Source organism: Chlorocebus sabaeus, chromosome 18 (genome assembly GCF_047675955.1).
Source record: "Chlorocebus sabaeus isolate Y175 chromosome 18, mChlSab1.0.hap1, whole genome shotgun sequence".
Lineage (NCBI taxonomy): Eukaryota > Metazoa > Chordata > Mammalia > Primates > Cercopithecidae > Chlorocebus > Chlorocebus sabaeus.
In genome coordinates, this window is record NC_132921.1 from 33560599 (window position 1) to 33586560 (window position 25962).

General features: G+C 38.5%; 1 protein-coding gene across 6 annotated transcripts in view; it reads left to right on the forward strand.

Moving 5' to 3' along the window:
• The window catches only part of DYM (dymeclin), a 398885-nt gene that overhangs the window by 44003 nt on the left and 328920 nt on the right, over positions 1–25962 (forward strand). For all 6 annotated transcript variants that reach the window (XM_007974061.3, XM_007974066.3, XM_007974065.3 and 3 more), the window contains exon 3: positions 17381–17433. In XM_007974061.3, the coding sequence (XP_007972252.1) occupies positions 17381–17433 (53 nt within the window). The remainder of the gene's footprint in view (positions 1–17380; positions 17434–25962) is intronic.

Below are 25962 nucleotides of genomic sequence, written 5' to 3' on the forward strand. Positions count from 1 at the left end.
TTTGAGTTTAAAGATAACTGGATTTGATGTCAAAAGATCTTGATTTGCAACTTTGCAAATCTAGCAATGTGTGGAAGATTATAAGCTACAATTATGCACTACTGCTGGGTAATCTTTCTGGAATGTAATTTGCGACATTCATCAGAACAGAAGTGTTCACTGACCTAGCAATTGCACTTCTAGATTTATGTTAAGGACATAATTGGACAAGTTCAGAAATATATGTAGAGAGACATGTGTAATTCATAGCAATGTTTATGGTAGAAAATTGCTAACAACTTAAATGTCCACCAGTAAGATTGGCTACATAAATAAAAATGATGCATCTGCACACTGGAACAACATGTAGCCATTAAAAATAATCCTATGTTTTTAGATATGGAAAAGAACCTATAGCATAATAAGTGGTTAAAGCCAGTTATAAAATCATATGTATAACATAATATTGTTCATGCAAAATTGTATGTATATTTTAAAATGTATATAGTGTATTTATTTAAATTTTTAATATAAGTTTGTGTAGCTTTTTATGGTTCAGAGTTTTGTTTTTTTTTTTTTTGAGATGGGTTCTTACTATGTTGCCCAGGCTATTCTTGAATTCCTGGAATCAGGCAGTCCTCCCCCTTGGTCCTCTTGAGTAGCTGGCACTACAGGCGTGTGCCAATGCACCTGACTGGTTCAGTTTTTAAAACTTACTTGGAAATAATTTAGATTGATTAGAGGTTGCAAAAATGTACAGGGTGGTTCTTTAGCTCCCATAGTTTCCTCCAACTGTAACATCTTGTGTAACTACAGTACAGTATCAAAAATAGGAAACTGACATTGGTACAATCCCTAGAGCTTATTGAGATTTCAGCAGTCTGTGATACGGTTTGGATATTTTGTCTCCTCCAAATCTCATGTTGAAATGTGACTTCCAGTGTTGGAGGTAGGGCCTGGTGAGAAGTGTTTGGGTCATGGTGGCAGATCCCTCATGAATGGTTAGCACCATCCCCCAATGATGAGTGAATTCTTGCTCAGTTAGTTCACACAAGATCTAGTTGTTTAAAAGAGTGTGGCATCTCTTACCTTTCTCTCTCTTGCTTCGTCTCTTGCCATGTAACATGCTGGCTCCTCCTTCACCTTCTGCAATGATTGTAAGCTTCCTGAAGCCTTACCAGAAGCTGAGCAGATGCCAACACCATGCTTCTTATACAGCTTGCAGAACCATGGGCAAATTAAACCTGTTTTCTTTACAGATTACTTAGGCTCAGGTATTCCTTTATAGCCATGTAAAATGGACTAACACAGTTAGTTATCCGTGCGTTCATTTGTGTGTTTATGTATAGCTCTATACAGTTTTATCATGTGAATAGATTTATGTAACCAACCATGATCAAAATACAGCGCTTACCCTTTATAGCCACACCCATCCTCTCCTTCCCATCCCCATCCCTAATTCCTGGCAGCCACTAATTAGTTTTCTATTTCTGTAGTTTTATTTCAGCAATATTATGTAAATGGAATTTTACATTGCATAACATTTTGAGAAGGGCTCTTTTCACTCAGCATAGTGTCCTTGAAATCCATTGAAGTTGTTGTCATGGGTCTCACTTGTTCATTACTTTTTAATTGCTAAGTAGTGTTCTGTGTTGTAGATGTGCCATAGTTTATTTAGACGGTCACTCATTGAGGGACATTTGGATCATTACCACTTTTTGGCCGTAATGAATAAAACTGCTGTAAAATTCATGTACAGGTTTTTAAGTGAATGTAAGTGTTCATTTCTTTGAGATAAATGTTCAAGAGTGCAATTGCTGTGTTGTATAGTTTGTGCATATTTAGCCTTATAGGAAATTGCCAAATGGCTTTCCAGAGTGGTTTTATCACTTTGCTTTCCCACCAGCAGTGTATGAGAGAGCCAGTTTATCTGCCTCCTCGCTGGCATTTGATGTTGTCACTATTTTTTATTTTTGCAGTTTCGATAGGTGTTTAGTGTTGCCTCCTGGTGATTTTGGGATGGGTCGTTTTTACAATAATAAAAAGTAATAGCCACTTTCTTTTTTCTTTTCTTTTCTTTTCTTTTTTTTTTGAGACAGAGTCTCACTCTGCCACTCAAGCTGGAGTGCAGTGGCAACCTCTGTCTCCTGGGTTCAAGTGATTCTTGTGCCTCAACCTCCCAAGTAGCTGGGATTACAGGTGTGTTAATTTTTGTATTTTTAGTAGAGACGGGGTTTCACCACGTTGGAGCCAGACTGGTCTCGAAATCCTGACCTCAGGTGATCTGCCTGTCTCAGCCTCCCAAAGTGTTGGGATTATAGGCATGAGCCACCATGCACATCCAAAGTAATAGCCATTTTCTTTTAAAAAATAAAAATAATGGCCATCCTAGCCTGAGCAATCAGGCAAGAGAAAGAAATAAAAGGTACTCAAATAGGAAAAGAAGAAGTCAAACCATCTCTTGTTGCTGACAATATACTTCTAGAAAATCCTAAAAACTCCTGCAGAAGGCTCCTAGAGGAGATAAATGACTTCAGTATGATACAAAATCAATGTACAAAAAGTCAGTAGCATTTCTATACGTTGATAATGTTCAAGCTGACAGCCAAATCGAGAATGCATTCCCATTAACAACAACCTCAAAAAAGAAAATACCTAGGAATGCATCTGCCCAAGGAGGTGGAAGATCTCTATAAGGAGAACAATAAAACACTACTGAAAGAAATCATAGACAATACAAACAAATGGAAAAACATTCCATATTCATGAATTGGAAGAATTAACGTTGTTAAAATGACCATGCTGTCTGAAGCAATCTACACTTACAGTATATTCTTATTAAACTACCATGTCATTTTTCACAGAATTAGAAAAAACTGTTCAAAAATATGGAATCAAAAAGCTTGAATAGCCAAAACAATCCTAAGCAAAAAGAACAAAGCTGGAGGCATCACATTATCTGACCTCTAAGTATACTATCAGGCTACAGTAACAAAACCAGCATGGTACTGGCACAAAAACAGACCAGTGGAACAGAATAGAGAACCCAGAATTAAAGCCATATACCTACAGCTATCTGATCTTTGTCAAAGTGGACAAAAATAATAAGGAAAAGACTTCCTAATCAATAAATGGTGCTGGGATAGCTGACCATATGCAGAATAATGAAACTGGACCCCTGCCCCTTACCATATAAAAAGTTTAACTGAAGATGGATTAAATATTTAAATGCAAGAACACAGAGTGTAGGAATCCTACAAGAAAACCTAGGAAACATCATTCTGGACATCGGCCGTGGGAAAGAATTTGTGACTAAGTTCAGAAAAACAATTGTAACAAAAACAAAAATTGACAAGTAGAATCTATTTAAACTAAAGAGCATCTGAACAGCAAAATAAAAAATCAATCAACAGAGTAAACAGACAACCTACAGAATGGAAGAAAATATTTGCAAACTGCGTTCAACAAATATCTAATATCCAGAATCTATAAGGAATTTAAACGGCTCAACAAGCAAAAACCAAATAACCCCATAAAAGGCATAAATGGACAATTTTCTCTTTCTTTCTTTCTGTCTCTTTCTTTCTTTCTTTCTTTCTGTCTCTTTCTTTCTTTCTTTCTTTCTTTCTTTCTTTCTTTCTTTCTTTCTTTCTTTCTTTTTCTTTCTTCCTTTCTTTCTTTTCTTCCTTTCTTCCTTTCTTTCCTTTCTTTCCTTTCTTTCCTTTCTTTCCTTTCTTTCTTTTCTTTCTTTTCCTTCTTTTCTTTCTGATGGAATCTTGCTCTGTTGCCCAGGCTGGAGTACAATGGTGCAATCTCAGCTCACTGCAACCTCCACCTTCCAGGTTCAAGCCATTCTCCTGCCTCAGCCTCCCTAGTAGCTGGGATTACAGGTGCCCGCCACCATGCTCAGCTAATTTTTGTATTTTTAGTAGAAGTGGGCGTTTCACCACGTTGGTCAGGCTGGTCTCAAACTCCTGACTTTGTGATTCACCTGCTTTGACCTCCCAAAGTGCTGGGATTACAGGCATGAGCCACTGTGCCCAGCCATGAATGGACAGTTTTCAAAGGGAGACGTATAAGAAGCCAATAAACGTATGAGTAAGTGCTCCACATCATTAATCATTAGAGAAATGCAAATCAAAACCGCAATGATTTGCCATCTCACACCAGTCAGAATGGCTGTTACTAAAAGGTCAAAAAACAACATATGCTGGTAAGGCTGCAGAGAAAAGGGAATGCTTATACATCACTGGTGGGAATGTAAATTAGTTCAGCCACCATGGAAAGCAGTCTGGAGATTTCTCAAAGAACTTAAAACAGAATTACCATTTCACCCAGCAACCTATTACTGGGTATATATTCAAAAGAAAATAAATAATTCTACCAAAAAGACACATGCACTTGTATATTTATCACAGTATTACTTGCAGTAGCAAAGCCATCAGATCAACCTAGGTGCCCATCAATAGTGGATTGGAGGCTGGTCATGGTGACTTATGCCTTTAATCCTAGCACTTTGGGAGGCCTAGGTGGGAGGATCCCTTGAGGTCAGTAGTTCAAGACCAGCCTGGCCAATATGGTGAAACCCGATTTCTACTAGAAGTACAAAAATTAGCCAGGTGTGGTGGCATATGCCTGTAAGCCCAGCTACTCAGGAGGCTGAGGCAGGAGAATTGCTTGAATCCGGGAGGTGGAGGTTGCAGTGAGCCAAGATTGCACCATTGCACCAGCCTGGGTGACAGAAAGAGACTCCATCTCAAAACAAACAAACAAAACTGAAAAAACAACAGTAAATTGGATAAATAAAATGTGCTATATATATGCCATGGACTATTATGCAGCCATAAAAAGAATGAATTAACATCCTTTGCAAGCAACATGGATGCAGCTAGAGGCCGTTATCCTAAGGAAATTAACATAGGAACAGAAAACCAAATACCGCATGTTCTTACGTACAAGTGGAAACTAAACATTGATTACTTATGTATATAAAGATGACAACAATAGACACTGGGGACTACTATGGGGGGAAGAAGGAGGGGGACAAGGGTTAAAAAACTGTTGGGTACTATGTTCACTACCTGAGTGATGGAATCATTCATATCCCAAATCTCAGCATCATGCAATATTCCCATGTAAAAAACCTGCACATATACCCCCTGAATCTAAAATGAAAGTGGAAATTTTTAAAAAATAAAAAATCCTAGACTTAAGTCTTTGTTCTGCTACTTAGTGTTTTCTTTATCTGTGCAAATATCTCATCTATAATAGAAATACTATCTGCTATGCCTTTTTCACAATATGGCTGTATCAAATGAAATAATATATTCATAACCACCTTGTAAGCTATAAAACATCATGCAAATGTAAGTTGCTTAATACTGAGAGGTGTCCTAGGTGTGAACAAGGATGTTGATTTTCTTTGTCGTCTACTAGGTTTATACTTCTATTGTAATAAAACATTAATGTAAATAAAATCAAAGCACATCACCTACAGTTGTTTAATAGAGCTGCTTTGGTACTATTTCAAAATGTATAACCACTCAAAATTACTAAATGATGTTTTATACTCCTCTCCTGCTCAATGCAGGGGAAGATAAGGGAAGACTGATAAACTTCTTTAGTAATTTAAGTGTGTATTAAGGGATAAATAAGTTAATAAATATTTGACAGTTTAATACTAGTGGGTTTTGTTGTTGTTGTTGTTGTTGAGGAGTTAGGGAACTCATATTTATTGAGCTGTGTGCTGGGCGCTTTCTGCACATTGCCATATCATCTTCATAGCTGTCCTATGAGTTGGCATTTTTACCTCCATTTTACAGATGAGAACTGAGATTCTCAAATTAAGTAATTTGGTTATCCCAGTAGTTAATGAAGAAGTTGGAACTTAAAAATGCAGCTTCAAAAATCGATCTCTTTCCATTATACCAGGGGCATATCTGCTTTTCAGTAACAAGCACAAAATTGGAAATCTGTGTGAGCTGTATGCAGGAGTTTTGCTAATTGATGGCAGAGTTTAAACTGAGAGGTAGAGTATACTTGGTGTATATGGTTTAAACATGATCCGCCTATGAATCCAGTGGGTGCAGAGACGTTCCATATTCTTGCTGTTGGAATTCCTTCCTAGTATTTTAATTTGGTCTATAATTTTAGTGGAATTAAACAAGAATTTTTAAAGATTATGTACCAGATTGTGTTGTGATTTAGTAAGTTAGTGGTTCATCCAAATCTACTAGCCGGACACTTGGCAGCAGTGGTTAATTATATAGGGATTGTTGTGAGCACATGGTTAGACTTTATCATATACACTAGTGGAGACCTGATTATTGCTGTCATTCTCATTATCTTTTTCTTCCCCCCTAAAAATCTCAGGATGGTCATAGCCAGGGTCAGATATTTAACCATTATATACCCTAGTCATCTTGCTGCTGCTCTAAGAGTTTTGTTAATTTTTTTTTTTTTTTTTGTGCTTAATGACTCATCATTAGATGTAGGATGGAATCCAAACTCCTTAGCAGGACATAAGGATACTTCATTCTTTTGCTCTGATTTACCTTACCAGTCTTCTCTGCAACCTACACTTCCCAGTAACTCTGCCATGATATATGTTGGTAGGCTCAGTAGAGTTGGCACGTAACTTAGAAATAACTCAGTTGTATTATTGGTGTTTGTCGTTGGAATTTTGTAGCAGAAGCTCCTGTAGAAGCATATAGATGGTGGGAGGTTGAGGTTGTTGACATCTGTCTCTGTAGGGAGATTCTCTTCATGAAATCAAAGGAAGGAAGCAAACAGAATATAGCCCAGAAGTGGCAATGGTAATGTTTAAGAGTTTCCTCTACAGTTGTGAAATTTTTCTTTTTTCTTTTCTTTTTTTTTTTTTTTTTTGAGATGACGTTTCGCTCTTGTCATCCAGGCTGAAGTGCAATGGTGTGATCTCGGCTCACTGCAACTCCACCTCCTGGGTTCAAATGATTCTCCTGCCTCAGCCGCTGAAGTAGCTGGGATTACAGGCGTGCACCACCACACTCAGCTAATTTTTGTATTTTTAGTAAAGATGAAGTTTCACTGAGTTAGCCAGGATGGTCTCAATCTCCTGACCTCGTGATCCGCCCACCTCGACCTCCCAAAGTGCTGGGATTACAGGATTGAGCCACCGCGCCCAACCTGCTCTTAGTTTTAGCTACATGTAGTTGCTGACCACCTGAAATGGTCCAAACTGAGATTTGCTAAAGCATAAAATACATACCAGATTTCAAAGATTTTTAAAAGAATGTAAAACATTTCATTGATTTTATATTCATAAAATGATAATATCTGAGAAATTGGGGTTAAATAAAATACATTAAAATTAAATTCACCTTTTTCATTTTACTTTTTCAATGTGACTACTAGAAGACCTTAAATTACAAAAGTGGCTTACCTTATATTTCTGATGGACAGAGCTGCTAGAACCTCCCAGCAGTTAAAGGCAGTGTCATGTATAAAAAATATCATACATACACACAAAGCTAAGACCTACTAACTACTTAAGTGAATATCCTTTTACCTTAAAAGTCTCAAATTATATGCATATTTTAAAAGATACTGTCTTTTTAAAGTTAAATGTTTAAGTTTCATCTAAGATTGACTTTTTTTAAACAAGATAACCTAGAAGTGATCCTATGATATAGTTTATGGGTAGTAGTTTATGGAGACTCACCATATTAGATATTTATAAAGTGTCTGCCAGCCTTACGTCGTCTCTCTGCTGTCTGTCTCTCTGTCTGCTGCCTCCCTGCCCTTTTTTCTGTCTTCCCACCTACTTTTCAGAGTTGAGCAGAGGCAGACAGATAGGTGCAGCGTGTCTCCACTCCTGACATCTAACCCAAGCCTAGCCCAAGTCTTAGAGAATTTAGAATTGAGATGGAAAGACAGGTTTTCCATTTGGCTGGAACTTGGCTGCATAGTTGAGGGCGGTGGGAGGCCATCCTCTACTGACAGAATGGCAGAGAAAGCCAGTTAGTAAGAAAGATGAGTAAAAGCTTTGCAGAAAGAAAGACATAAACAGCAAGGACTCTCAGGATTGCTGCTGGCTTTCCAATTCCTGGGACCAGTTCTTCCAGAAGCCTGGATGTGTTCTTGATCTTGGATTCTATGAGACACTCCAGTCTCTTCATCACATCTTCCCCTTTCTCTGGCATATACTAAGTAAAATTGATTTTTGTTGACAACCAGAAGACTTCTAATTAATAAATCACTGTGGTCAGATTTAATGATGCACAGTAGTTGGCAAGAAGTGGGAACTATGAATTACTCAGTTTTTCGGTTACTCAGACAAAAAGTAAAAGAGGTATAAAATGCAAAGGATTGTAAAAAGCTTTATGAAATTAATAACTAGACCACATGCATAAAATCTATTTCACTGGTGCTTCCACTTTCTTCAGTCAATGGCACTCTCTTTTAAAGCTGACTGGAACCAAGAGTTTCAATTATACACATGTGGCTATAATCTTCGAAGCTGCTAAATTTGTTCATTCAGCAAATAGTGCTTGGGTGCCTAGGACATGCTAGACTTTGGGAAAGATGCTGCCTCTGCCTCCAGGCTACATGGAGGAATGAAGTAGCAGATAGACTGTTCAGTGCTGGGTAAGTATGAATTGTCACACCGGCCCTGTGTCTGAGCTCACAGGATGTGCACTCAATGAACCATAGGAGGAATCAAAGAGGCCATCCTGGAGGAAGTAACTGTTCTTCCTGAAGGACCAAAAGACATCAGGCAGGCAGAACAAAGAGAATAGTATGCAGAGACATGGCAGTCACAGAGAGCCTGGCATGCTCTGGGAAGGGGGTGGTTAATCAACACAGGGGAATGGCAAATTACAAAGCTGGAAAAGTATTCTAGACGGCTGGAATACCAAGTTCAGTCTCTCCACTTTCGTTTTGGGTATAAACAAAAACCAAAACAGAGCTCTGGTTTATTTTTACAACAGTATTAGCCTGAAAAGGGGATTAATTCCAACATATATTGGTGAGGTTGGTTTGGACATCACTTCTTCCAGGAAGCCACCTTTGATCAGGTCTCACCTAAGACAAGGTAAGAAGCCCATTCTCCACCCCAACAGCACTCAATCATAAAACTGGGCACGTGGCAGTAAGATTGCCCAATTGCTTGTCTATGGCCCCTACTAGATTGTGGGCTCCTTGTTCATCACAGTATTCCCAGCTCCGTACAAAGCAGGCAGTTAGGCACTGTCAGACACCACTCAGACCTTCATTACCAGCAGACAGAATTATTTCCCCTGGCTCCTTAGGGAACGCTTCCCAGTTTCCAGCCCTCAAGGCAAGGTCTGCTGGTCAAGTTTAAATTTCTGTTAAAATATTTTTTAAAAGACATTTATTTTTCTTTCTTTCTTTTTTCTTTTTTTTTTTTTGACGCAGAGTCTTCCTTTGTCACCCAGGCTGGAGTGCAGTGAGTGATCTTGGCTCACTGCAACCTCTGCCTCCCAGGCAAAAGCAATCCTCCTGCCTCAGCTTCCCAAGTAGCTGGGATTACAGGCACTTGCCACCACGCCTAGCTAATTTTTGAATTTTTAGTAGAGACGATGTTTCACCATGTTGACCAGACTGGTCTTGAACTCCTGACCTCAGGTAATCTGCCCACCTCGGCCTCCCAAAGTGCTGGGATTATAGGCGTGAGTCATTGCACCCAGACTAAAAGACATTTATTTCTTTCCAGATATAAAAAAGCATATCCTTTTGAAGCAGTCTCATTTGTCAGAATTATCTGGAAAGCTCCCCACTGTAGTGAGCTAGCCAGCACCTGCCATTCTGTGACTATGTCCCCCAGGCCTGGATCCCCTAACACAGGGCCACAATCTGAAATAGCATCACTGCCACTGCCTCGTTCAGCAGTCACCACTTTAGAGCAGAAGCATCTTCAGAGCTCACATTATAAGCTCCAAGAGAACAGGACAATGTCATTCACTTATACATCCCCCGCCGTGCCTGATACAGTGACTTAGCCAGAAAAAAAAACACTTAGTAATTATGTATTAACTAGAGTCATAGAGCTCTGTTTGTTGCAGGATGCCTGCAATTTCTGCACTCTAAAGTGTTACTTATTTCTACAAAGGAAATCAGCCAGGCACACCCCTGCCAAAAGCAACACACCGATTGTTATAATAGAATTCCTTTCCTCTCATCCTTCCATCCCTCAATTTTCTAAACTTCTTGGAACATTTTAAGAATAATCTGCTTTCCCATTTGCTTGATTTAGAGCTATAATGAGGTGGTAAGGAACTGGGTTGGTTGGTAACTGTTGCTGCCTATTACAGGCATCTGTGCACGGTACTGTTTTAGTTAAACAAATGAGCTCAGATGTTCTGGCAGCAGGCAACTAACAAATCATCATTTGCAGTAAATAAAAGTAAAATGGTGCTGTAAAAATGTGCCAATGTTTCCAAGAATATTACGATTAGAAACGAAATGTTGTTTCTGAAGGCAGATTTGGGCAGTAAAAACACGTAAAAGGGGGCAAAAAGGCAGTGTCAGATATTCATACTAATTCAGACTAAATAAGTATCACACAGTATACTTCAAGCTTAATGCATACATAAATTCCATACCTCCAGGTCAATTCGAAAACTGTCAGTAGTGGGAAATTAGGGATAAATACTTAAAACTAGTTATCTCTTAGTCAAAGTAGCTAAACAAACTAAACTCTCAACAACCATACTGATCCAATGACCAGGTGTGACTCTCCCTGATGCAATCCATATATTAGAGGCCTTCTTTTCAGAGGATGGCCACACTATCACTTTGCCAGCAACATAAACAGATGGGAGTCACAAAACTGGAATCTTGGTTTTATTTTGTTTTTTACTGATACATAATAATTGTAAATATTTGTGGGATACATGTGGTATTTTGATGCATGTATACAGTGTGTAATGATCAAGTGAGGGTGATTGGGACATCCATCATCTCAAACATTTACCATTTCTTTGTGTCAGTTTTGCTGGTGACATCACAATGAACAATTACTAAGGGATTGGAGAACTGCGCCCAAGAATCAATCAATCAACCTTTTTCTCTCTCTCTCACACAGACACACACACACACACACACACACACACACACACACACACACACACAAAATCTGAAACACAGTTAAGAACCTTCATTGGGCTACCCGGAAGATAATTCAGTAAGGAAGTGATTATGAAAATTGTCACAACTAGACTGGGTACTAAAAAATACAAAAAAATTAGCTGGGCGTGGTGGCGGGTGCTTGTAGTCCCAGCTATTCCGGAGGCTGAGGCAGGAGAATGGCGTGAACCCAGAAGGCGGAGCTTGGAGTGAGCCGAGATCCCGCCACTGCACTCCAGCCTGGGCAACAGAGTGAGACTCTGTCTCAAAAACAACAACAACAACAACAACAGCAACAACAACAAAGACCAATCAGTTTCCTTCCACAGGTTTTCTAAAGTTTTCTTGTCAAAAACCTTGATGGAGTGAGTCACTCTTAAAAAGTGCACTTCACCAGCAACAGAAAAGAACCCTGGAGGGGTACAGGTTTTAAAGCTGCCACAAGAGAGTTGCCCATTTGGAGGATTTACTGTACCATGTGTATTGGTAGAAAAGAAAACATAATTTTTAATCAAGTCACCAGGCTCTAAAGCTGGTTCTTGTTCTACTCAGACTTTGGATTCCTGGAATTTTACTTTAAACTCCTTGCATGCCTCAGTTTTCTTATCTATAGAAATAAGGTTTATAATGACCCTGTCCCCTAGAAGAGATTTTCATGGGATTTAATTGCACCAATACATTTGAAAGTGTTTTGAAAGATATTTAAAGGGTTAAACAAACGTGAAGCATTATTTTAATTTATTAGCTATGGGGAAATCACTACATTTTGGAATCAATAATAGCTATCATTTTTAAAAAGTTTTATTTTGTTAATTGACATAATTATATTTATAGGGTACCATATGATGTTTTGATGTATTATACATTGTGTAATGATTAAATCAGGGCAATCAGCATATCCATCACCTCAAATACTTGTTATTTCTTTGTGGTGAGAACATTCAAAATTATTTTAGCCATTTTGAAATGTAAAGTACATTATGGTTAATTCTAGTCACCTTACTGTATAATAGAACACCAGAACTTATCCCTCTTATCTAATGTAACTTTGTACCTGTTGACCTCTCTCCCTCTCCCCGCCTGACCTACCTAGCCTTCAGTGCCACCGTTCTACTGTTTACCTCTATGGATCAACTTTTTAAGTTTTCACAGATGAGTGAGATCATGTGCTATTTGTCTTTGTGCTTGACTTATTTCACTTAATGTCTTGTGGGTTCATCCAGGTGCCTCAAAGGGCAGGATTTCATTTATTTTTATGCCCGAATAGTATTCCGTTGTGTATATGTACCTCATTTTAAAAAAATTCATCCATCGATGGATACTTAGGTTGATTCTGTATCTTGGCCATTGTGAATAGTGCTACAGTAAACATGGGAGTGCAGATATCTCTTTGACATACTGATTTTGTTTCTTTTGGATATAGAAGTTGAGTATCCCTAATCCAAAAATCTGAAATCCAGAATGCTCCAAAATCCAAAACTTTTTGAGCACTGACATGATGCTTAGAGAATAATACTCATTGCACTATTTTGGATTTTGGGTTTTTGGATTAGGGATGCTGAGCTATAATGCAAATATTTCAAAATCGGGGAAAAAAAAATCTGAAATCAGAAATGCTCCTGGTCCCAAGCATTTTGGGTGAGGGATACTCAGTGTTTGTACCCAGTAGTTGGATTATTGGATTATATGGTAGTTCTATTTTTAATTTGTTGAAAAACCTCCCTACTGTTGTCCTTAATGGCTGTACTAATTTACTTTCCTAGTGCCTTGGTCTGTTTTGTGTTGCCATAAAGGAATACCTGAGGCTGGATAATTTATAAAGAAAAGAGGTTTATTTGGCTCACACTTCTGCAGGCTGGTAGCAGCATCTGCATCTGATGAGTGTCTCAGGCTGCTTCCACTCATGGCAGAAGGTGAAGGGGAGCTGGTGTATACAGAGAACATATGATGAGAAAGGGAACAATGGGGTGGGGAGATGCCAGGCTCTTTTTCACAACCAGTACTAATGGGAACTAATAGAGTGAGAAGTGATTCACTTCTGAGGGAGGGTATCAATCTGTTCATAAGGGATCTGCCCCTATAACCCAGACACCTTCCATTAGGCCCCATCTCTAACATTGGGGATCAGATTTCAATATGAAGTTTATAGGGATCAAACATCCAAATTATAGCACCTACCAACATTGTATAAGAGTTTCCCTTTCTCTGCATCCTTGCCAATGTTTGTAATTTTTTGTCTTTTTAATAATAGCCATTCTAAATGGGTGATGTGATATCTCATTGTGGTTTTGATTTGCTTTTCCCTGGTGATTAGTGGTGATGAGCATATTTTTCATATACCTGTTGCCATTTGTATGTCTTTTTTTTTTTTTGAGATGGAATTTCGCTCTTGTTGCACAGGCTGGAGTATAATGGCACGATCTTGGCTCACCACAACCTCTGCCTCCTGGGTTCAAGCGATTCTCCTGCCTCAGCCTCCCCAGTAGCTGGGACTACAGGCATGCGCCACCATGCCTGGCTAATTTTGTATTTTTAGTAGAGATGGGGTTTCTCCATGTTGATCAGGCAGGTCTCAAACTCCCGACCTCAGGTGATCCTCCTGCCTTAGCCTCCCAGAGTGCTGGGATTACAGGTGTGAGCCACTGCACCCGGCCTTGTATGTCTTCTTTTGAGGGGTGTCTATTTAGGTCTTTTGTTCATTTTTAAATTGGATTTTTTTTTTTTTCTGTTGAGTTCCTTATGTATCCTGGATGAGTCCCTTGTCAGATGCATAGTTTGCAAATATTTTCTCCTTTTCTTTGGATTGTCTATTCACTTTGTTGTTTCCTTTGCTGTGCAGAAGCTTTTTAGTTTGATATAACCCTATTTGTCTATTTTTGCTTTTGTTCTCTGTGCTTTTGAGGTCTTGTCCAGCAAGTCCTTGCCCAGACCTATGTCCTGCAGCATTTCACCTAAGTGTTCTTCAGGTAGTTTCATAGTTTCAGGTTGTACGTTTAAGTCTGTATTTTAAGTTGATTTTTGTAAGTGGTTAGAGATAGGGGTCTAGTTTCATTTTTCTGCATGTGAGTATTCAGTTTACTCAGTACCATTTATTGAAGAGATTGTTCTTTCCCCAATGTGTGTTCTTGATGCCTTTGTCAAAAATCGTATATGGATTTATTTCTGGGTTCTTTATTCTGTTGAACTATCGAAAAAAGAAATAAGGTAATACATTTTCAATAGCTATTAAAAAACACACCTAGCAATAAATTTAACTGAGGAGGTAAAGATCTCTGCAATGTAAACTATAAGTTATTGATGAAAAAAATTGAAGAAGACATAAATAAATGCAAAGAATATCCCTTGTTATATATCAGAAGAATAAATATTGTTAAAATGTCTATGCTATCTAAAGTGATCTATAGATTCAATGCAATCCCTATCAAAATACCAGTGATATTTTTCACAGAAATAGAAAAAAAGTTCTAAAATTTCTGTGGCAACACAGAAGACCCAGAATAGCCAAAGCAATCTTGAGCAAAAGAGCAAATCTGGAGACATTACATTACCTGATTTCAAAATATACTACAAAGCAATAGTAGCCATAACAGCATGGTACTGGCATAAAAACAAACACAGACAAATGGAACAGAGTCTATCATTTATTGAGGATTTACTTTGTGTCAGGCACTGTTCTAAGCACTTTATCGATACTGTATAATTTAATCATAATAACCTTATGAAGGTACTGTTACTATTTCTGTTTTATATATGAGGAAATTAAGACATAAAGATTTAACAAACCAGCCCAAGGTCAACTATCTAGTAAGTAGTTGAACTGGAGTTGGAATGCACTTAAAAAAATTGTGGCGAAATATACACAATGTAAAATGATTTTAACCATTTTAAAGTGTATAGTTCTGTGGCATTAAGTGTATTCACATTGTTGTGCAACCATTAACACCATCCATCTCTAAAACTTTTTAATCTTGGCAAACTTAAACTCTGTACTGACTAAACACTAGTTCCCTATTTTCCCATCCCCAGCCCCTGGCAACCACCTTCTTGGTTTTTCTCTGCGAGTTTAACTCCCCTAGGAGCCTCATATAAGAGGAATCATACAATATTTATCTTTTTGTGGCTGGCTTATTTCACTTAGCATAATGTCTTCAAGGTTCATTCATGTTGTAGCATATATTGAAATTCCGTGTTTTATTTATTTATTTTTATTATTATTATTTTCTTTTGAGATGGAGTTTCACTCTTGTTGCTTAGGCTGGAATGCAATGGCGCCATCTTGGCTCACCGCAACCTCTGCCTCCTGCATTCAAGCGATTCTCTTGCCTCAGCCTCCCGAGTAGCTGGAATTATGGGCATGCACCACCACGCCCGGCTAATTTTGTATTTTTAGTAGAGATGGGGTTTCTCCATGTTGGTCAGGCTGGTCTTGAACTCCCGACTTCAGGTGATCCGCCCGCCTTGGCCTCCCAAAGTGCTGGGATTACAGGCATGAGCCACCGCGCCTGGCAAAATTCCCTATTTCTTAAGGCTAAATAATATTCCATTGTGTGTATGTACATTTCATTTATCCATCTATCTGTTGGTAGACATGTGGGTTACTTCTACCTCTTGGCTACTATTAATGGAGCTGCTATGAACATGAGTGTACAACTATCTCTTCAAGACCCTGCTTTCACTTCTTTTGGGTATCTACCCGGAAGTAGAACTGCTGGATTGTATGGTAATTTTATGTTTAATTTTTTGAGGAACTGCTATATTTTTTGCCATAGTGGCTGCATCATTTTACGTACCATCAGTGTACAAGGGTCCTAATTTCTCTACATCCTTGCTAACACTTGTTACTTTCTGTTTTTTTTCCTTCATCCTTCCCTCCCTCCCTCCTTCCCTCCTTCCCTCCTTCCCTCCTCTTCCTCCTTCCTCTTCTTCCTCTTTTTTTTTTTTTTTTGAAATGGAGTCTGACTCTGTCTCCCAGGTTGGAGTGCGGTGGGACAATCTTGGCTCACTGCAAACTCCACCTCCTGGGTTCAAGCGATTCTCCTGCCGCAGCCTCCCAAGTAGCTGGGATCACAGGTGTGTACCACCATGCCTGGCTAATTTTTGTGTTTTTAGTAGAGATGGGTTTCACCATATTGGCCAGGCTGGTCTCGAACTCCTGACCTCAAGTGATCTGCCCTCCTCCGCCTCCCAAAGTGCTGGGATTACAGGTGTGAGCCCACCTCGCCTGGCCTTTTTTTTTTTTTTTTTAAATAAAAGCCATCCCAATGGGTATGGAGTAGTATCTCACTCTGGTTTTAGTGTTTCACTAATGACTAGTGATGTTGAGCATGTTTTCATGTACTTATTGGCCATTTCTATATCCTCTTTGGAAAATGGCTATTTAAGTCATTGGTTCATTTTAAAATTGGGTTGTTTGGTTTTTGTTGTTGTTGAGTTGTAGGAGTTTTAAAAGTATATTCTGGATATCAGTCTCTTATCAGATATGTGATTTACAAATATTGTTTTCCATTCTGTGGGTTGACTTTCACTCTGTAGATAGTATCCTTTGACGCACAGAAGTTTTTAATTTTGGTAAAGTCCAGCATGTCTGTTTTTTTCTGTTGATACCTGTGCTTTTTGGTGTCACATCCAAGAAATTGTTGTCAAATGCAATCTCAAGAAACATATTTTCTTCTAAGCTTTATTTCTGTCTCTGTCTGTCTGTGCCTCTTTTCTCTGTGTCAGTTTGAGTCTGTCTCTGTATCTGTTTCTATATGTTTGAATATTTGCATCTTTTTTCTACATATTTATAAACCACCAAAACATATATGTATCATCTCTTTTCTTGCCTTATTTCTTCATTTTCCTTTTTTTTTGTAGAACTTTTTGAAAGTATTGCAGAAATCATGACACTCATGTATTTCCCAAAAATAATAGCATCTTTCTAAACTATAATTACTACTGCCTTTAGAATCGGGCACACAGGGCCCCTGCCTTGTGCCGTCTACTTTGGAGTGCCTTTCTTGAATTTTGCTAAGTCTTCCCGCTGCCTCAGTGCCTGAAACGCAGGGTGCCCCAAGCTCTTCTCTTTAGGAGTCTCATATTTAGAATTACAGTAAATTTCCTAATTATATTGAAAATTGAAGCCTAACTTTTTTTTTTTTTGCTGATCTTATTGTTCACTACTGTGTACCATATTTTTCCTCAATTACTTATCTTTATGTATTTCTTTAACTGATTAGTGTGTACATATTTAGTATTATAGTCATTAATTACCTTTATTCTTCTGTCTCTCTAGTACTGAGTTGAAACTCTTGGAGGAAGCAACCATTTCAGTCTGCAGGTCATTAGGTAAGTGGGGAAAATGTGTGTGTATATGTGTGGGGCATTGTTTTCAAATTTGGTTTTAGATTTTGATAGTATATGAATTGAATTAATGAAGTAATTATTCTTCTTTGATAGCAGTAGTAGTATTTTTTTCTATTCGTGGCATTCACAGATGCTGCTAGAAGATACCCTTCAGTCAATAGCAATATGACACATGCTTGACTGTGTCTGCAGTAGTGGCAGTGGACTCTGCTAAGCCATAGACAGTCTTTCAGCTTGTTCTTTTTGTGAATTTTGAAATACTGAAAATAATGTGATTTACCAACTGCTATTATTGACTATGTTCACCAGAATAATTATTACTTGTTAAAATCTATTAGGAATCTATATTAGAAAGTTTCTATAACAAATTGATATTATGGCAAAGAGCATGGAATCCAGAATCACTTTATGATTTTAATTTCAGGTGTGAGACTTATTAGCTGAGCTTTAATTTCCTCATATAAGTTGAGGATAAGGACAACTATTTACAGGATTCTTATAAGGAAAAATTGGGTAATATGAAATATTCTGTACAATGTGTGGCATGTAGTCATTGCAAACCATTTATATCAGCAAATGTTACCTTTTTCAGGTCTTGTTTTTCAACTGCTTAACTTTCAAGTTCGTAGCAATTGGAAGAAATTGTATATATTTTTAAAATGCAGGCAGTTATACTTAGATTGCATTGGTGCTTTGAAAATTAAAGATAATGTGTCTGTAAAATACCTAGTGTATAGGAGTATAATAAGTGAGAACAATATTCTGTTTTAAAATCAAGCTATATAGGCCAGACAAGGTGGCTCACGCCTGTAATCCCAGCATTTTGGGAGGCTGATGTGGGTGGATCATGAAGTCAGGAGTTCAAGACCAGCTTGGCCAAATGGTGAAACCCCGTCTGTACTGAAAATCCAAAAATTAGCCAGGCATGGTGGCAGGCGCCTGTAATCCAGCTACTCGGGAGGCTGAGGCAGAGAATTGCTTGAACCCAGGAGGCAGAGGTTGCAGTGAGCCGAGAGGGTGCTGCTGCACTCCAGCGTGGGAGACAGAGCAAGACTCTGTCTCAAAAAAAATTAAAAAAAAGAAATCAAGCTGTATGGATAACTCCCATATAAACTATTTTGCTAAAAACAGTTTTTGATGATTTTTTTTTTTTTTTTTTTTTTTTTTAAAAGAGAAAGAGTCTTACTTTGCTGCCCAGGCTGGAGTGCACTGGTGCCATTGTGGCTCACTACAGCCTTGATCTTCTGGGCTTCAGTGATCCTTCCACCTCAGCCTCCTGAGATGCTGGGGCTACAGATGCATGGCACAACACCTGCCTAATGATTTTATTTTTTGTAGAGATAGGGGTCTCCTGTGTTGCTGAGGCTAGTCTTAGGCTCCTGGCTGCAAGCCATCCTCCTCCTACCTTGGACCCCCAAAGTGTTGGGATATTACAGGCATCAGCCTCTGTGCCTGGGCCCAAATATTTTTGTTTTTAAAAACAAACTATGTTGATAATGAAAAAGGTGTTATTGTAGTAGTTGCCTTGCCTTACAACCATAGCTTAGGGAATTTTTTGCTTAATAGAGCTGGCTTTCAAAAGCCATGTTGCAATTCAGTGCTGAAAATTAAGCAGTTTGATGTAACAATATTAGTGCAGTTACTGTGATAATGACTTTTAAGGTGACTTTGGGTTTTTATAAAAATTAAAAGATGAAAAAACAGAAAAATGTAACAAAATAAGGAAAGCAATGAGAAAACAAATAAAGAAAAAAATTACATTAAGAAAACCGAAAGTAGCTGGGAGTGGTGGCTGATGCCTATAATACTGGTAACTTAGGAGGCTGAGGCAGGAGGGTTGCTTGAGGTCAGAGTTCAAGGCCAGCTTGGGCAACATAATAAGATTCCATCTCTACACACAAAAAAATTGAAAAAACTTAGGCATGGTGGCACGTGCCTGTAGTCTCAGCTGCTTGGGAGACTGAGGCAGGAGGATTGATTGAGCCCAGGAATTTGAGGCTGCAGGGAACTGTGGTGGTGCCACTGGACTCCAGTCTGGACAATAGAGCAAGGCTCCAAATCTAGGGGCAAAAAAAAGCAAGTAATATTTACTTATTATATATAATGTGGAAAGCATACTAAAATGTAAACAAGGTAGTAATTGCTCATAATTTGAAAACCCTGACATGGCATTGTTGATATTTTTGTATTTTTTCTTCTACTTATGCAATGGATGTAAATTTATATATATATCATCCACCATACAGACACACACACACACACACACACACACACATTTTAATCTGTGTTTTTCATTTGACATTGTATCAGGAATGTGTTCATGTTTTAAAATACTTTTGGGAACAGCAAAAAAAGATATACATTTATTGCTCCAAATTCCAGTAAATATGATGGTTCGGCTAAAATAAAAATAATCTCATATTAAGCAGTACCTATGTAATCGCTGCAAATCTTTAGTGACAGTTTCATATAAATGGTATTGTTTATATTTTGTTTACACTCAGCAGCATGTCAGGAACCTCTTCACATCAATAAGTATAAGTGCATATCAACTTTAAGGGCTTTGTGAGTATGCTTAGTTTCCTTTTTGAAAAAAAAAATTTTTTAAGTGCTCGTCTACTGTCAACAATTTTCCTTCTCTTTTTTCTTTTTTTGGTCTGAAAATGTTCTATTTTTTTCTTCGCTTTTGAAGCATATGTTTTGCTGGATATAGAATTTTAGATAGACATTAATTTATTTTCCGTAATTTAAAGGTGTCATTTCGTTATTTTTTAGCTTTTCTTGTTTTTGTTGTGAAGAAAGCAGTCAACCTTATTGTTGCTTCTTTGAAAATAATGGAATTTTTAACTTCTGGCTGCTTTTAAGTTTTTCTTTTTATCTTTTGATTTTCAGTAGCCTTAGAGTGAGGTGCTGAGGAGAAGTTTTCTTTGTTTTTTTGTTGCCTGAGGTTTGTAGAGATTCTTAAATCTGTGGGTTGGTGTCTTTTATCAGTATTGGAAAATTCTTAGCCATTATCTGTTTATATATAAAATTTTTGTTCTATTCTGTCTCTCCTCTCCTCCTGGTACACTTGTTATACTTGTGTTCAATGCTTTTGTTTCCATTGTGTTCCATATACTTGTTAGGACTTTTTTTCTTTTGTAGTTTACATTGTTTTTCTCTCTGACCTTCAATGAGATATTTTCTGTTAATTCATCTTTAGTTTCTAGTCTTTTCCTTTTTTTTTTTTTTTAAATTTTTATTCTGAGACAGTGTCTCACGCTTGTTTCCCAGGCTAGAGTGCAGTGGCACTATCACTGCTCACTGCAACCTCAGCTTCCTGGGCTCAAGAGATCCTTCCACTTCAGCCTCCTGAGTAGCTGGGACTACAGGCATATGTCACTATGCCTGGATAATTTTTAAGTTTTCTGTAGAGGTGGGATCTTGCCATGTTGTCTTGAGCTTCTAGGCTCAAGTGATCCTCCCATCTAGGCCCCCACAAAGTGCTGAGATTACAAGTGTGAGCTACTGTCCCTGGTACTCATCTTTTCTTCTGATATGTCCCATTTGCTGTTAAAACTATCTACTGAGATTTTTAAAACAAGCTTTTAATTTTAGAATAGCTGTAGACTTATGGAAACATTTCAAAGCTAGTATAGAGTGGTCCTGTATACTCTTCACCTACTTCCCCTATTTTAACATCTTACTTTAGTATGGTACATTTGTTTCAACTAAGGAATCAACATTGGTACAGATAAACCCCAGAGATATTGTGGGTCAGTTCCAGACCACTGAGATAAAGCCAGCATTGCAATAAAGTGAGTCGCATGAATTTTTTGGTTTCCCCGTGCTTATAAATGTTATGTTTACATTATACCATGGTCTATCAAATGTGCAATAACATGTGTTAAATGTACATATCTTAATCTTATAACTGTATCACAAAAAAATGCTAACCCATCATCTGAGCCTTTAATGAGTCATAATCTTGCTCGTGACAACATGACATCCAAGATCACTGATTCAACCAGGTGCGGTGGCTCACTCCTGTAATCCCAGCACTTTGGGAGTCTGAGGTGGGCATATCACCCGAGGTCAGGAGTTCAAGACCAGCCTGGCCAACATGGTGAAACCCCATCTCTACAAAAATACAAAAATTGACTGGGCATGATGGCAGGTGCCTGCAATCTCAGCTACTCAGAAGGCTGAGGCAGGAGAATCGCTTGAACCCGGAAGGCAGAGGTTGCAGTGAGCCGAGATCGTAGCATTGCACTCCAGCCTGGGTGACAGAGTGAGACTCTGACACACACACACAAAAAGATCACTGATTAGAGATCACTATACAGATATAACAATAAAATGCTTGAAATATTGCAAGAATTGGCTGGGCATGGTGGCCTGTAATCCTGGCACTTTGGGAGGCCAAGGCGGGAGGATTTCTTGAGTCCAGGAATTTGAGACCAGTCTGGGCAACATAGCAAGACCCTGTCTCTACAAAATACTAAAAGAAAATTAGCCAGACATGGTGACTCCTGAGTAGCTACTCAGGAGGCTGAGATGGGAAGATCTCTTGAGCCTGGGAGGTTGAGGCTGCAGTGAGCTGTGATCACACTACTGCATTCAGCCCCATAGGTGACTAAAGACCCGTTTCAAAAAAAAAAAGAAAAAAGTAAGTAAATAAATATGAAGACATTTTGCAAGAACTACCAAAGTGTGATGCAGAGACATGAAGTGAGCATATGTTGTTGGAAAAATGGCGCTGATAGACTTGCTCACTGCAAGGTTGCCACAAACCTTCAATTTGTAAAAAATGCAGTATCTTTGAAGCACAATAAAGCAAAGCATGATAAAATGAGGTTATGTTAATTCTATTAACTAAACTGCACACTTCAGTCTTTCACTTGCTTTCTCCTAATGTGCCTTCACTGTTCCAGGATCCCACCTAGGGTGCCACATGACATCTAATCGTCATGTATTTCTCTGGTCTGCAACAGTCTCTCAAATTTTCCACATTTTTGATGCCTTTTGATGATTTTGGGGAGTATTAGTAGGGTATTTTCCCAAATGTTCCTCAATTTGAGTTGTCTGATGACTTTCTCATACTTAAACTGGGGTTATAGGTTTGTGGAAGGAAGACCATGGAGATGAAGTGCTGTTCTGAACACACTGTATCAAGGGGACATGCTGTTAATATGACTTATCACTGATGGTGTTGACATTGATCACTTGGCTGAGGTACTATTTATCAAGTTTCTTCAGTGTAAAGTTGTTTCTTTCTCTCCTGATTCCTTCATTTTCAAAGGGTAGTTTTTCTAGGTATAGAATTCTTGGTTAACATTTTTTTCTCTTTCAGCACTTTGAACATATTATTCTACTGTCTTCTGGTCTCTATTTTTTCAGATAAGTCTGACATTAATTGTATTGTTGTTCCCCTGAAAATGTTGAGAGATTTTTTCCTGCTGCTTGTAAGATGTTCTCTTTGCTTTTTAAAGGAGTTTTTTGGCCAGGCGTGGTGGCTCACACCTGTAATTCCAGCTCTCTGGGAGGCCACAACAGGAAGATTGCTTGAGGCCAGGAGTTAGATGCCAGTCTGGGCAACATAGCAAGACCCTGTCTCTACAAAAATAAAAATAAAAATAAAAATAAAAATTAGCCTGGCATGGTGGCTTGCATCTCTTAGATGTGTAGATTAATGGTTTTCATCAGTTTTGGGAAATATGTTGCCTTTTTTTATTTTTTATTTTTTTCTTTTTTAAGGAATAGGGTCTCATCCTCTTATCCAGGCTGGTCTTGAACTCCTGGCCCCAAGCATGCATCCCACCTCAGCCTCCCAAAGCACTGGCCATTATTTTTGTTAGGCTTTTTATGCTTAGCTTTATTACCTTTTTCCTGAATGTACACATGAGGTTTTCTTGATCAGATTTCTTTTCTTTTTTTTGAGTCAAGAGTTTTGCTCTTGTTGCCCAGGCTGGAGTGCAATGGTGTGATCTCCACTCACTACAACCTCCACCTCCTGGGTTCAAACGATTCTCCTCCCTCAGCCTCCCAAGTAGCTGGGATTACAGGCATGCACCACCACACCCAGCTAATTTTGTATTTTTAGTAGAGATGAAGTTTCACCATGTCAGTCAGGCTGGTCTTGAACTCCTGACCTCAGGTGATCCACCCGTCTTGGCCTTCAAAGTGCTGGCATTACAGGCTTGAGCCACCACGCCCAGCCCAGATTTCATATTAAATACTTCACAGTAAATAAGACGTCCATTGGTCCTTCTTTGTCCTAGTTCTTACCCACTAGGATAATGCTGTGAGAGCCAGGTCAGTTGTTTTGTATGATAGTCAGACTCTTTGTAGGTGAGGGATGAGGAAAAACATTTGCCAGCTTATAAAGGGTAAAGAAGCAGCTGTACCATCCTCTCCTGAAAGAGTCTGCTCTTTACTCTAGCCCTTTGGCATATAAATACAATTTTTTCAGGAGCCAGGTATCCTCACTTCTTGTTTTGGCATTTTAACCTAGGGATATCTCCAAGTTCTGTGGCCTCATTTGTCCTTTTTTTCTTTTTTTTTCTTTTTGTTCATGAGACTTTTTCCTTTAACTCTTGGTGATAAATATTTCTCATTATGCTTTTTCTCTGTATGGTTTTTCCTATAATTTGATGAGGTGTTTTGATTGGTGTATTAAGATCCTTTTCAGTTCAGAAGCTTGTTTTTCTTTTTTCTTTTTTTCATTATGGCTCTGATTTTGTGTTTTAGTTTCTTCTCCTTACCTCTTGATCACCCGTAATGTTCAGGTTGGATCTCTGTTCTTTACTTTCTGTATCTTTTTGTCTCTGTTCTTTTCTTATATTTCCTCCTTTGTATGATTGATTTCAATGTTTTGTACACTGCCAGTTCTCCTCTTTTACTATTGTAGTGTATGTTTTAGCTGTTATTGCATTTTTAGCTTGTTTCTTAATCATTTCTAGTCTTTTGTAGATAGGCTGCTCTCCTTTTTTTTTTTTTTTTTTTTTTTTTGGTGTTGTTGAGATGGAGTCTCGCTCTGTCGCCCAGGCTGGAGTGCGGTGGCATGATCTTGGCTCACTGCAACCCTCGCCCCCTGGGTTCAAGCCATTCTCTACCTCAGCCTCCCAGTTAATTGGGATTACAAGCATGCGCCACCATGCCTGGCTAATTTTTGTATTTTTAGTAGAGATGGGGTTTTACCATATTGGCCAGGCTAGTCTTGAACTTCTGACCTCAAGTGATCTTCCTGCCTCGACCTCCCAAAGTGCTGGGATTACAGGTGTAGCTCACTGCACCCAGCCGTTTTTTTTTTTTTTTTTTTTGAGACATGGTCTTGCTCTGTCGCTCATGCTGGAGTGCAGTGGTGTGATCATGGCTTACTGTAGCTTCAACCTCCTGGGCTCAAAGCAGTCCTCTGCCTGGCCTCCTGGGTAGCTGGGACCATAGGCATGCACAACCACACCTGGCTAATTTTTGTATTTTGTGTAGAGATGGGGTTTTGTGATGTTGCCTAGGCTGGTCTTGAACTTCTGCCCACAAGCATTCCTCTCACCTTGGCCTCTCCAAGTGCTGGGATGCAGGTGTGTGCTGCTGTGCCTGGCTTGCTCTCTTTTCATTACATGTGTTTCCCCCAATGGATTTCTGTTCTTTTTTTAAAAATAGATGGTTAATTTTCCTATTGTCTGTTGTTGATTGCTATGTATTAAAATTCTTTTGGCAATTTTGATTTAGCTTTTCTTCTGAGGTTTCACTGTAACTCATTTCTTATCCTCTGGTTGCTGTTGTTGTTATTTTCTTGTTTCCATTAAACTAACATATTTATGGAGCACCTACTATATTACAGGAATTATCCCATAAGCTTGGGCTGTGACTGCAAAAAACACTGACCCAGGTCTCTGACCTCATGGATCTATTTATTTCATTGAGGAGCCAGATAATTAATAAATATATCTAGTTTATATAATGGTGGCTGTTGAGAAAAATAAAGCAGAGTAAGGGGATGGGGTATAACCCATGAAGGTGCATTGTTTGCTCCCAGAGAAGCTGTGTTTATTTCCTCTGTTGCTTGTGTAGATCCTATAGATGCTTGTTGAATCTGCTGTTATTTTAGTTTGAGAGCAAATTGATTTCCCAAACTAATTTATAGAGCCTGAGAAGGTTTTATTTGTCCAAGTCTTCTTAGTTTAAATGGGACCTTCATTACCCTCACTTCTTGGCTTTGAGGTATGAGGGAATTCTGAAGTTCCCAGGTTGATCATCTGCATTAGTGTCTTTCTACCTCTCCCTCCACCATATGCTGCTGTGTTGTCCAAGCCGAATATGTATCTCTAAATAAGGATTCTTAAAAAAAAAAGTACCACGATCTTATGAAAAAAACAACTTTTAATATCACAAAATATTCAGTGTTCAAATTTGTAATTGTCTCATTTTGTTTGAACTGGGGGCCGAATAAGTTCACACATTATTTTTGGTTATGTCTTTATATTTCTTTTCATAGCAAGTTTCCCTTTTCATCTGTCTTTTTCTTCTTTT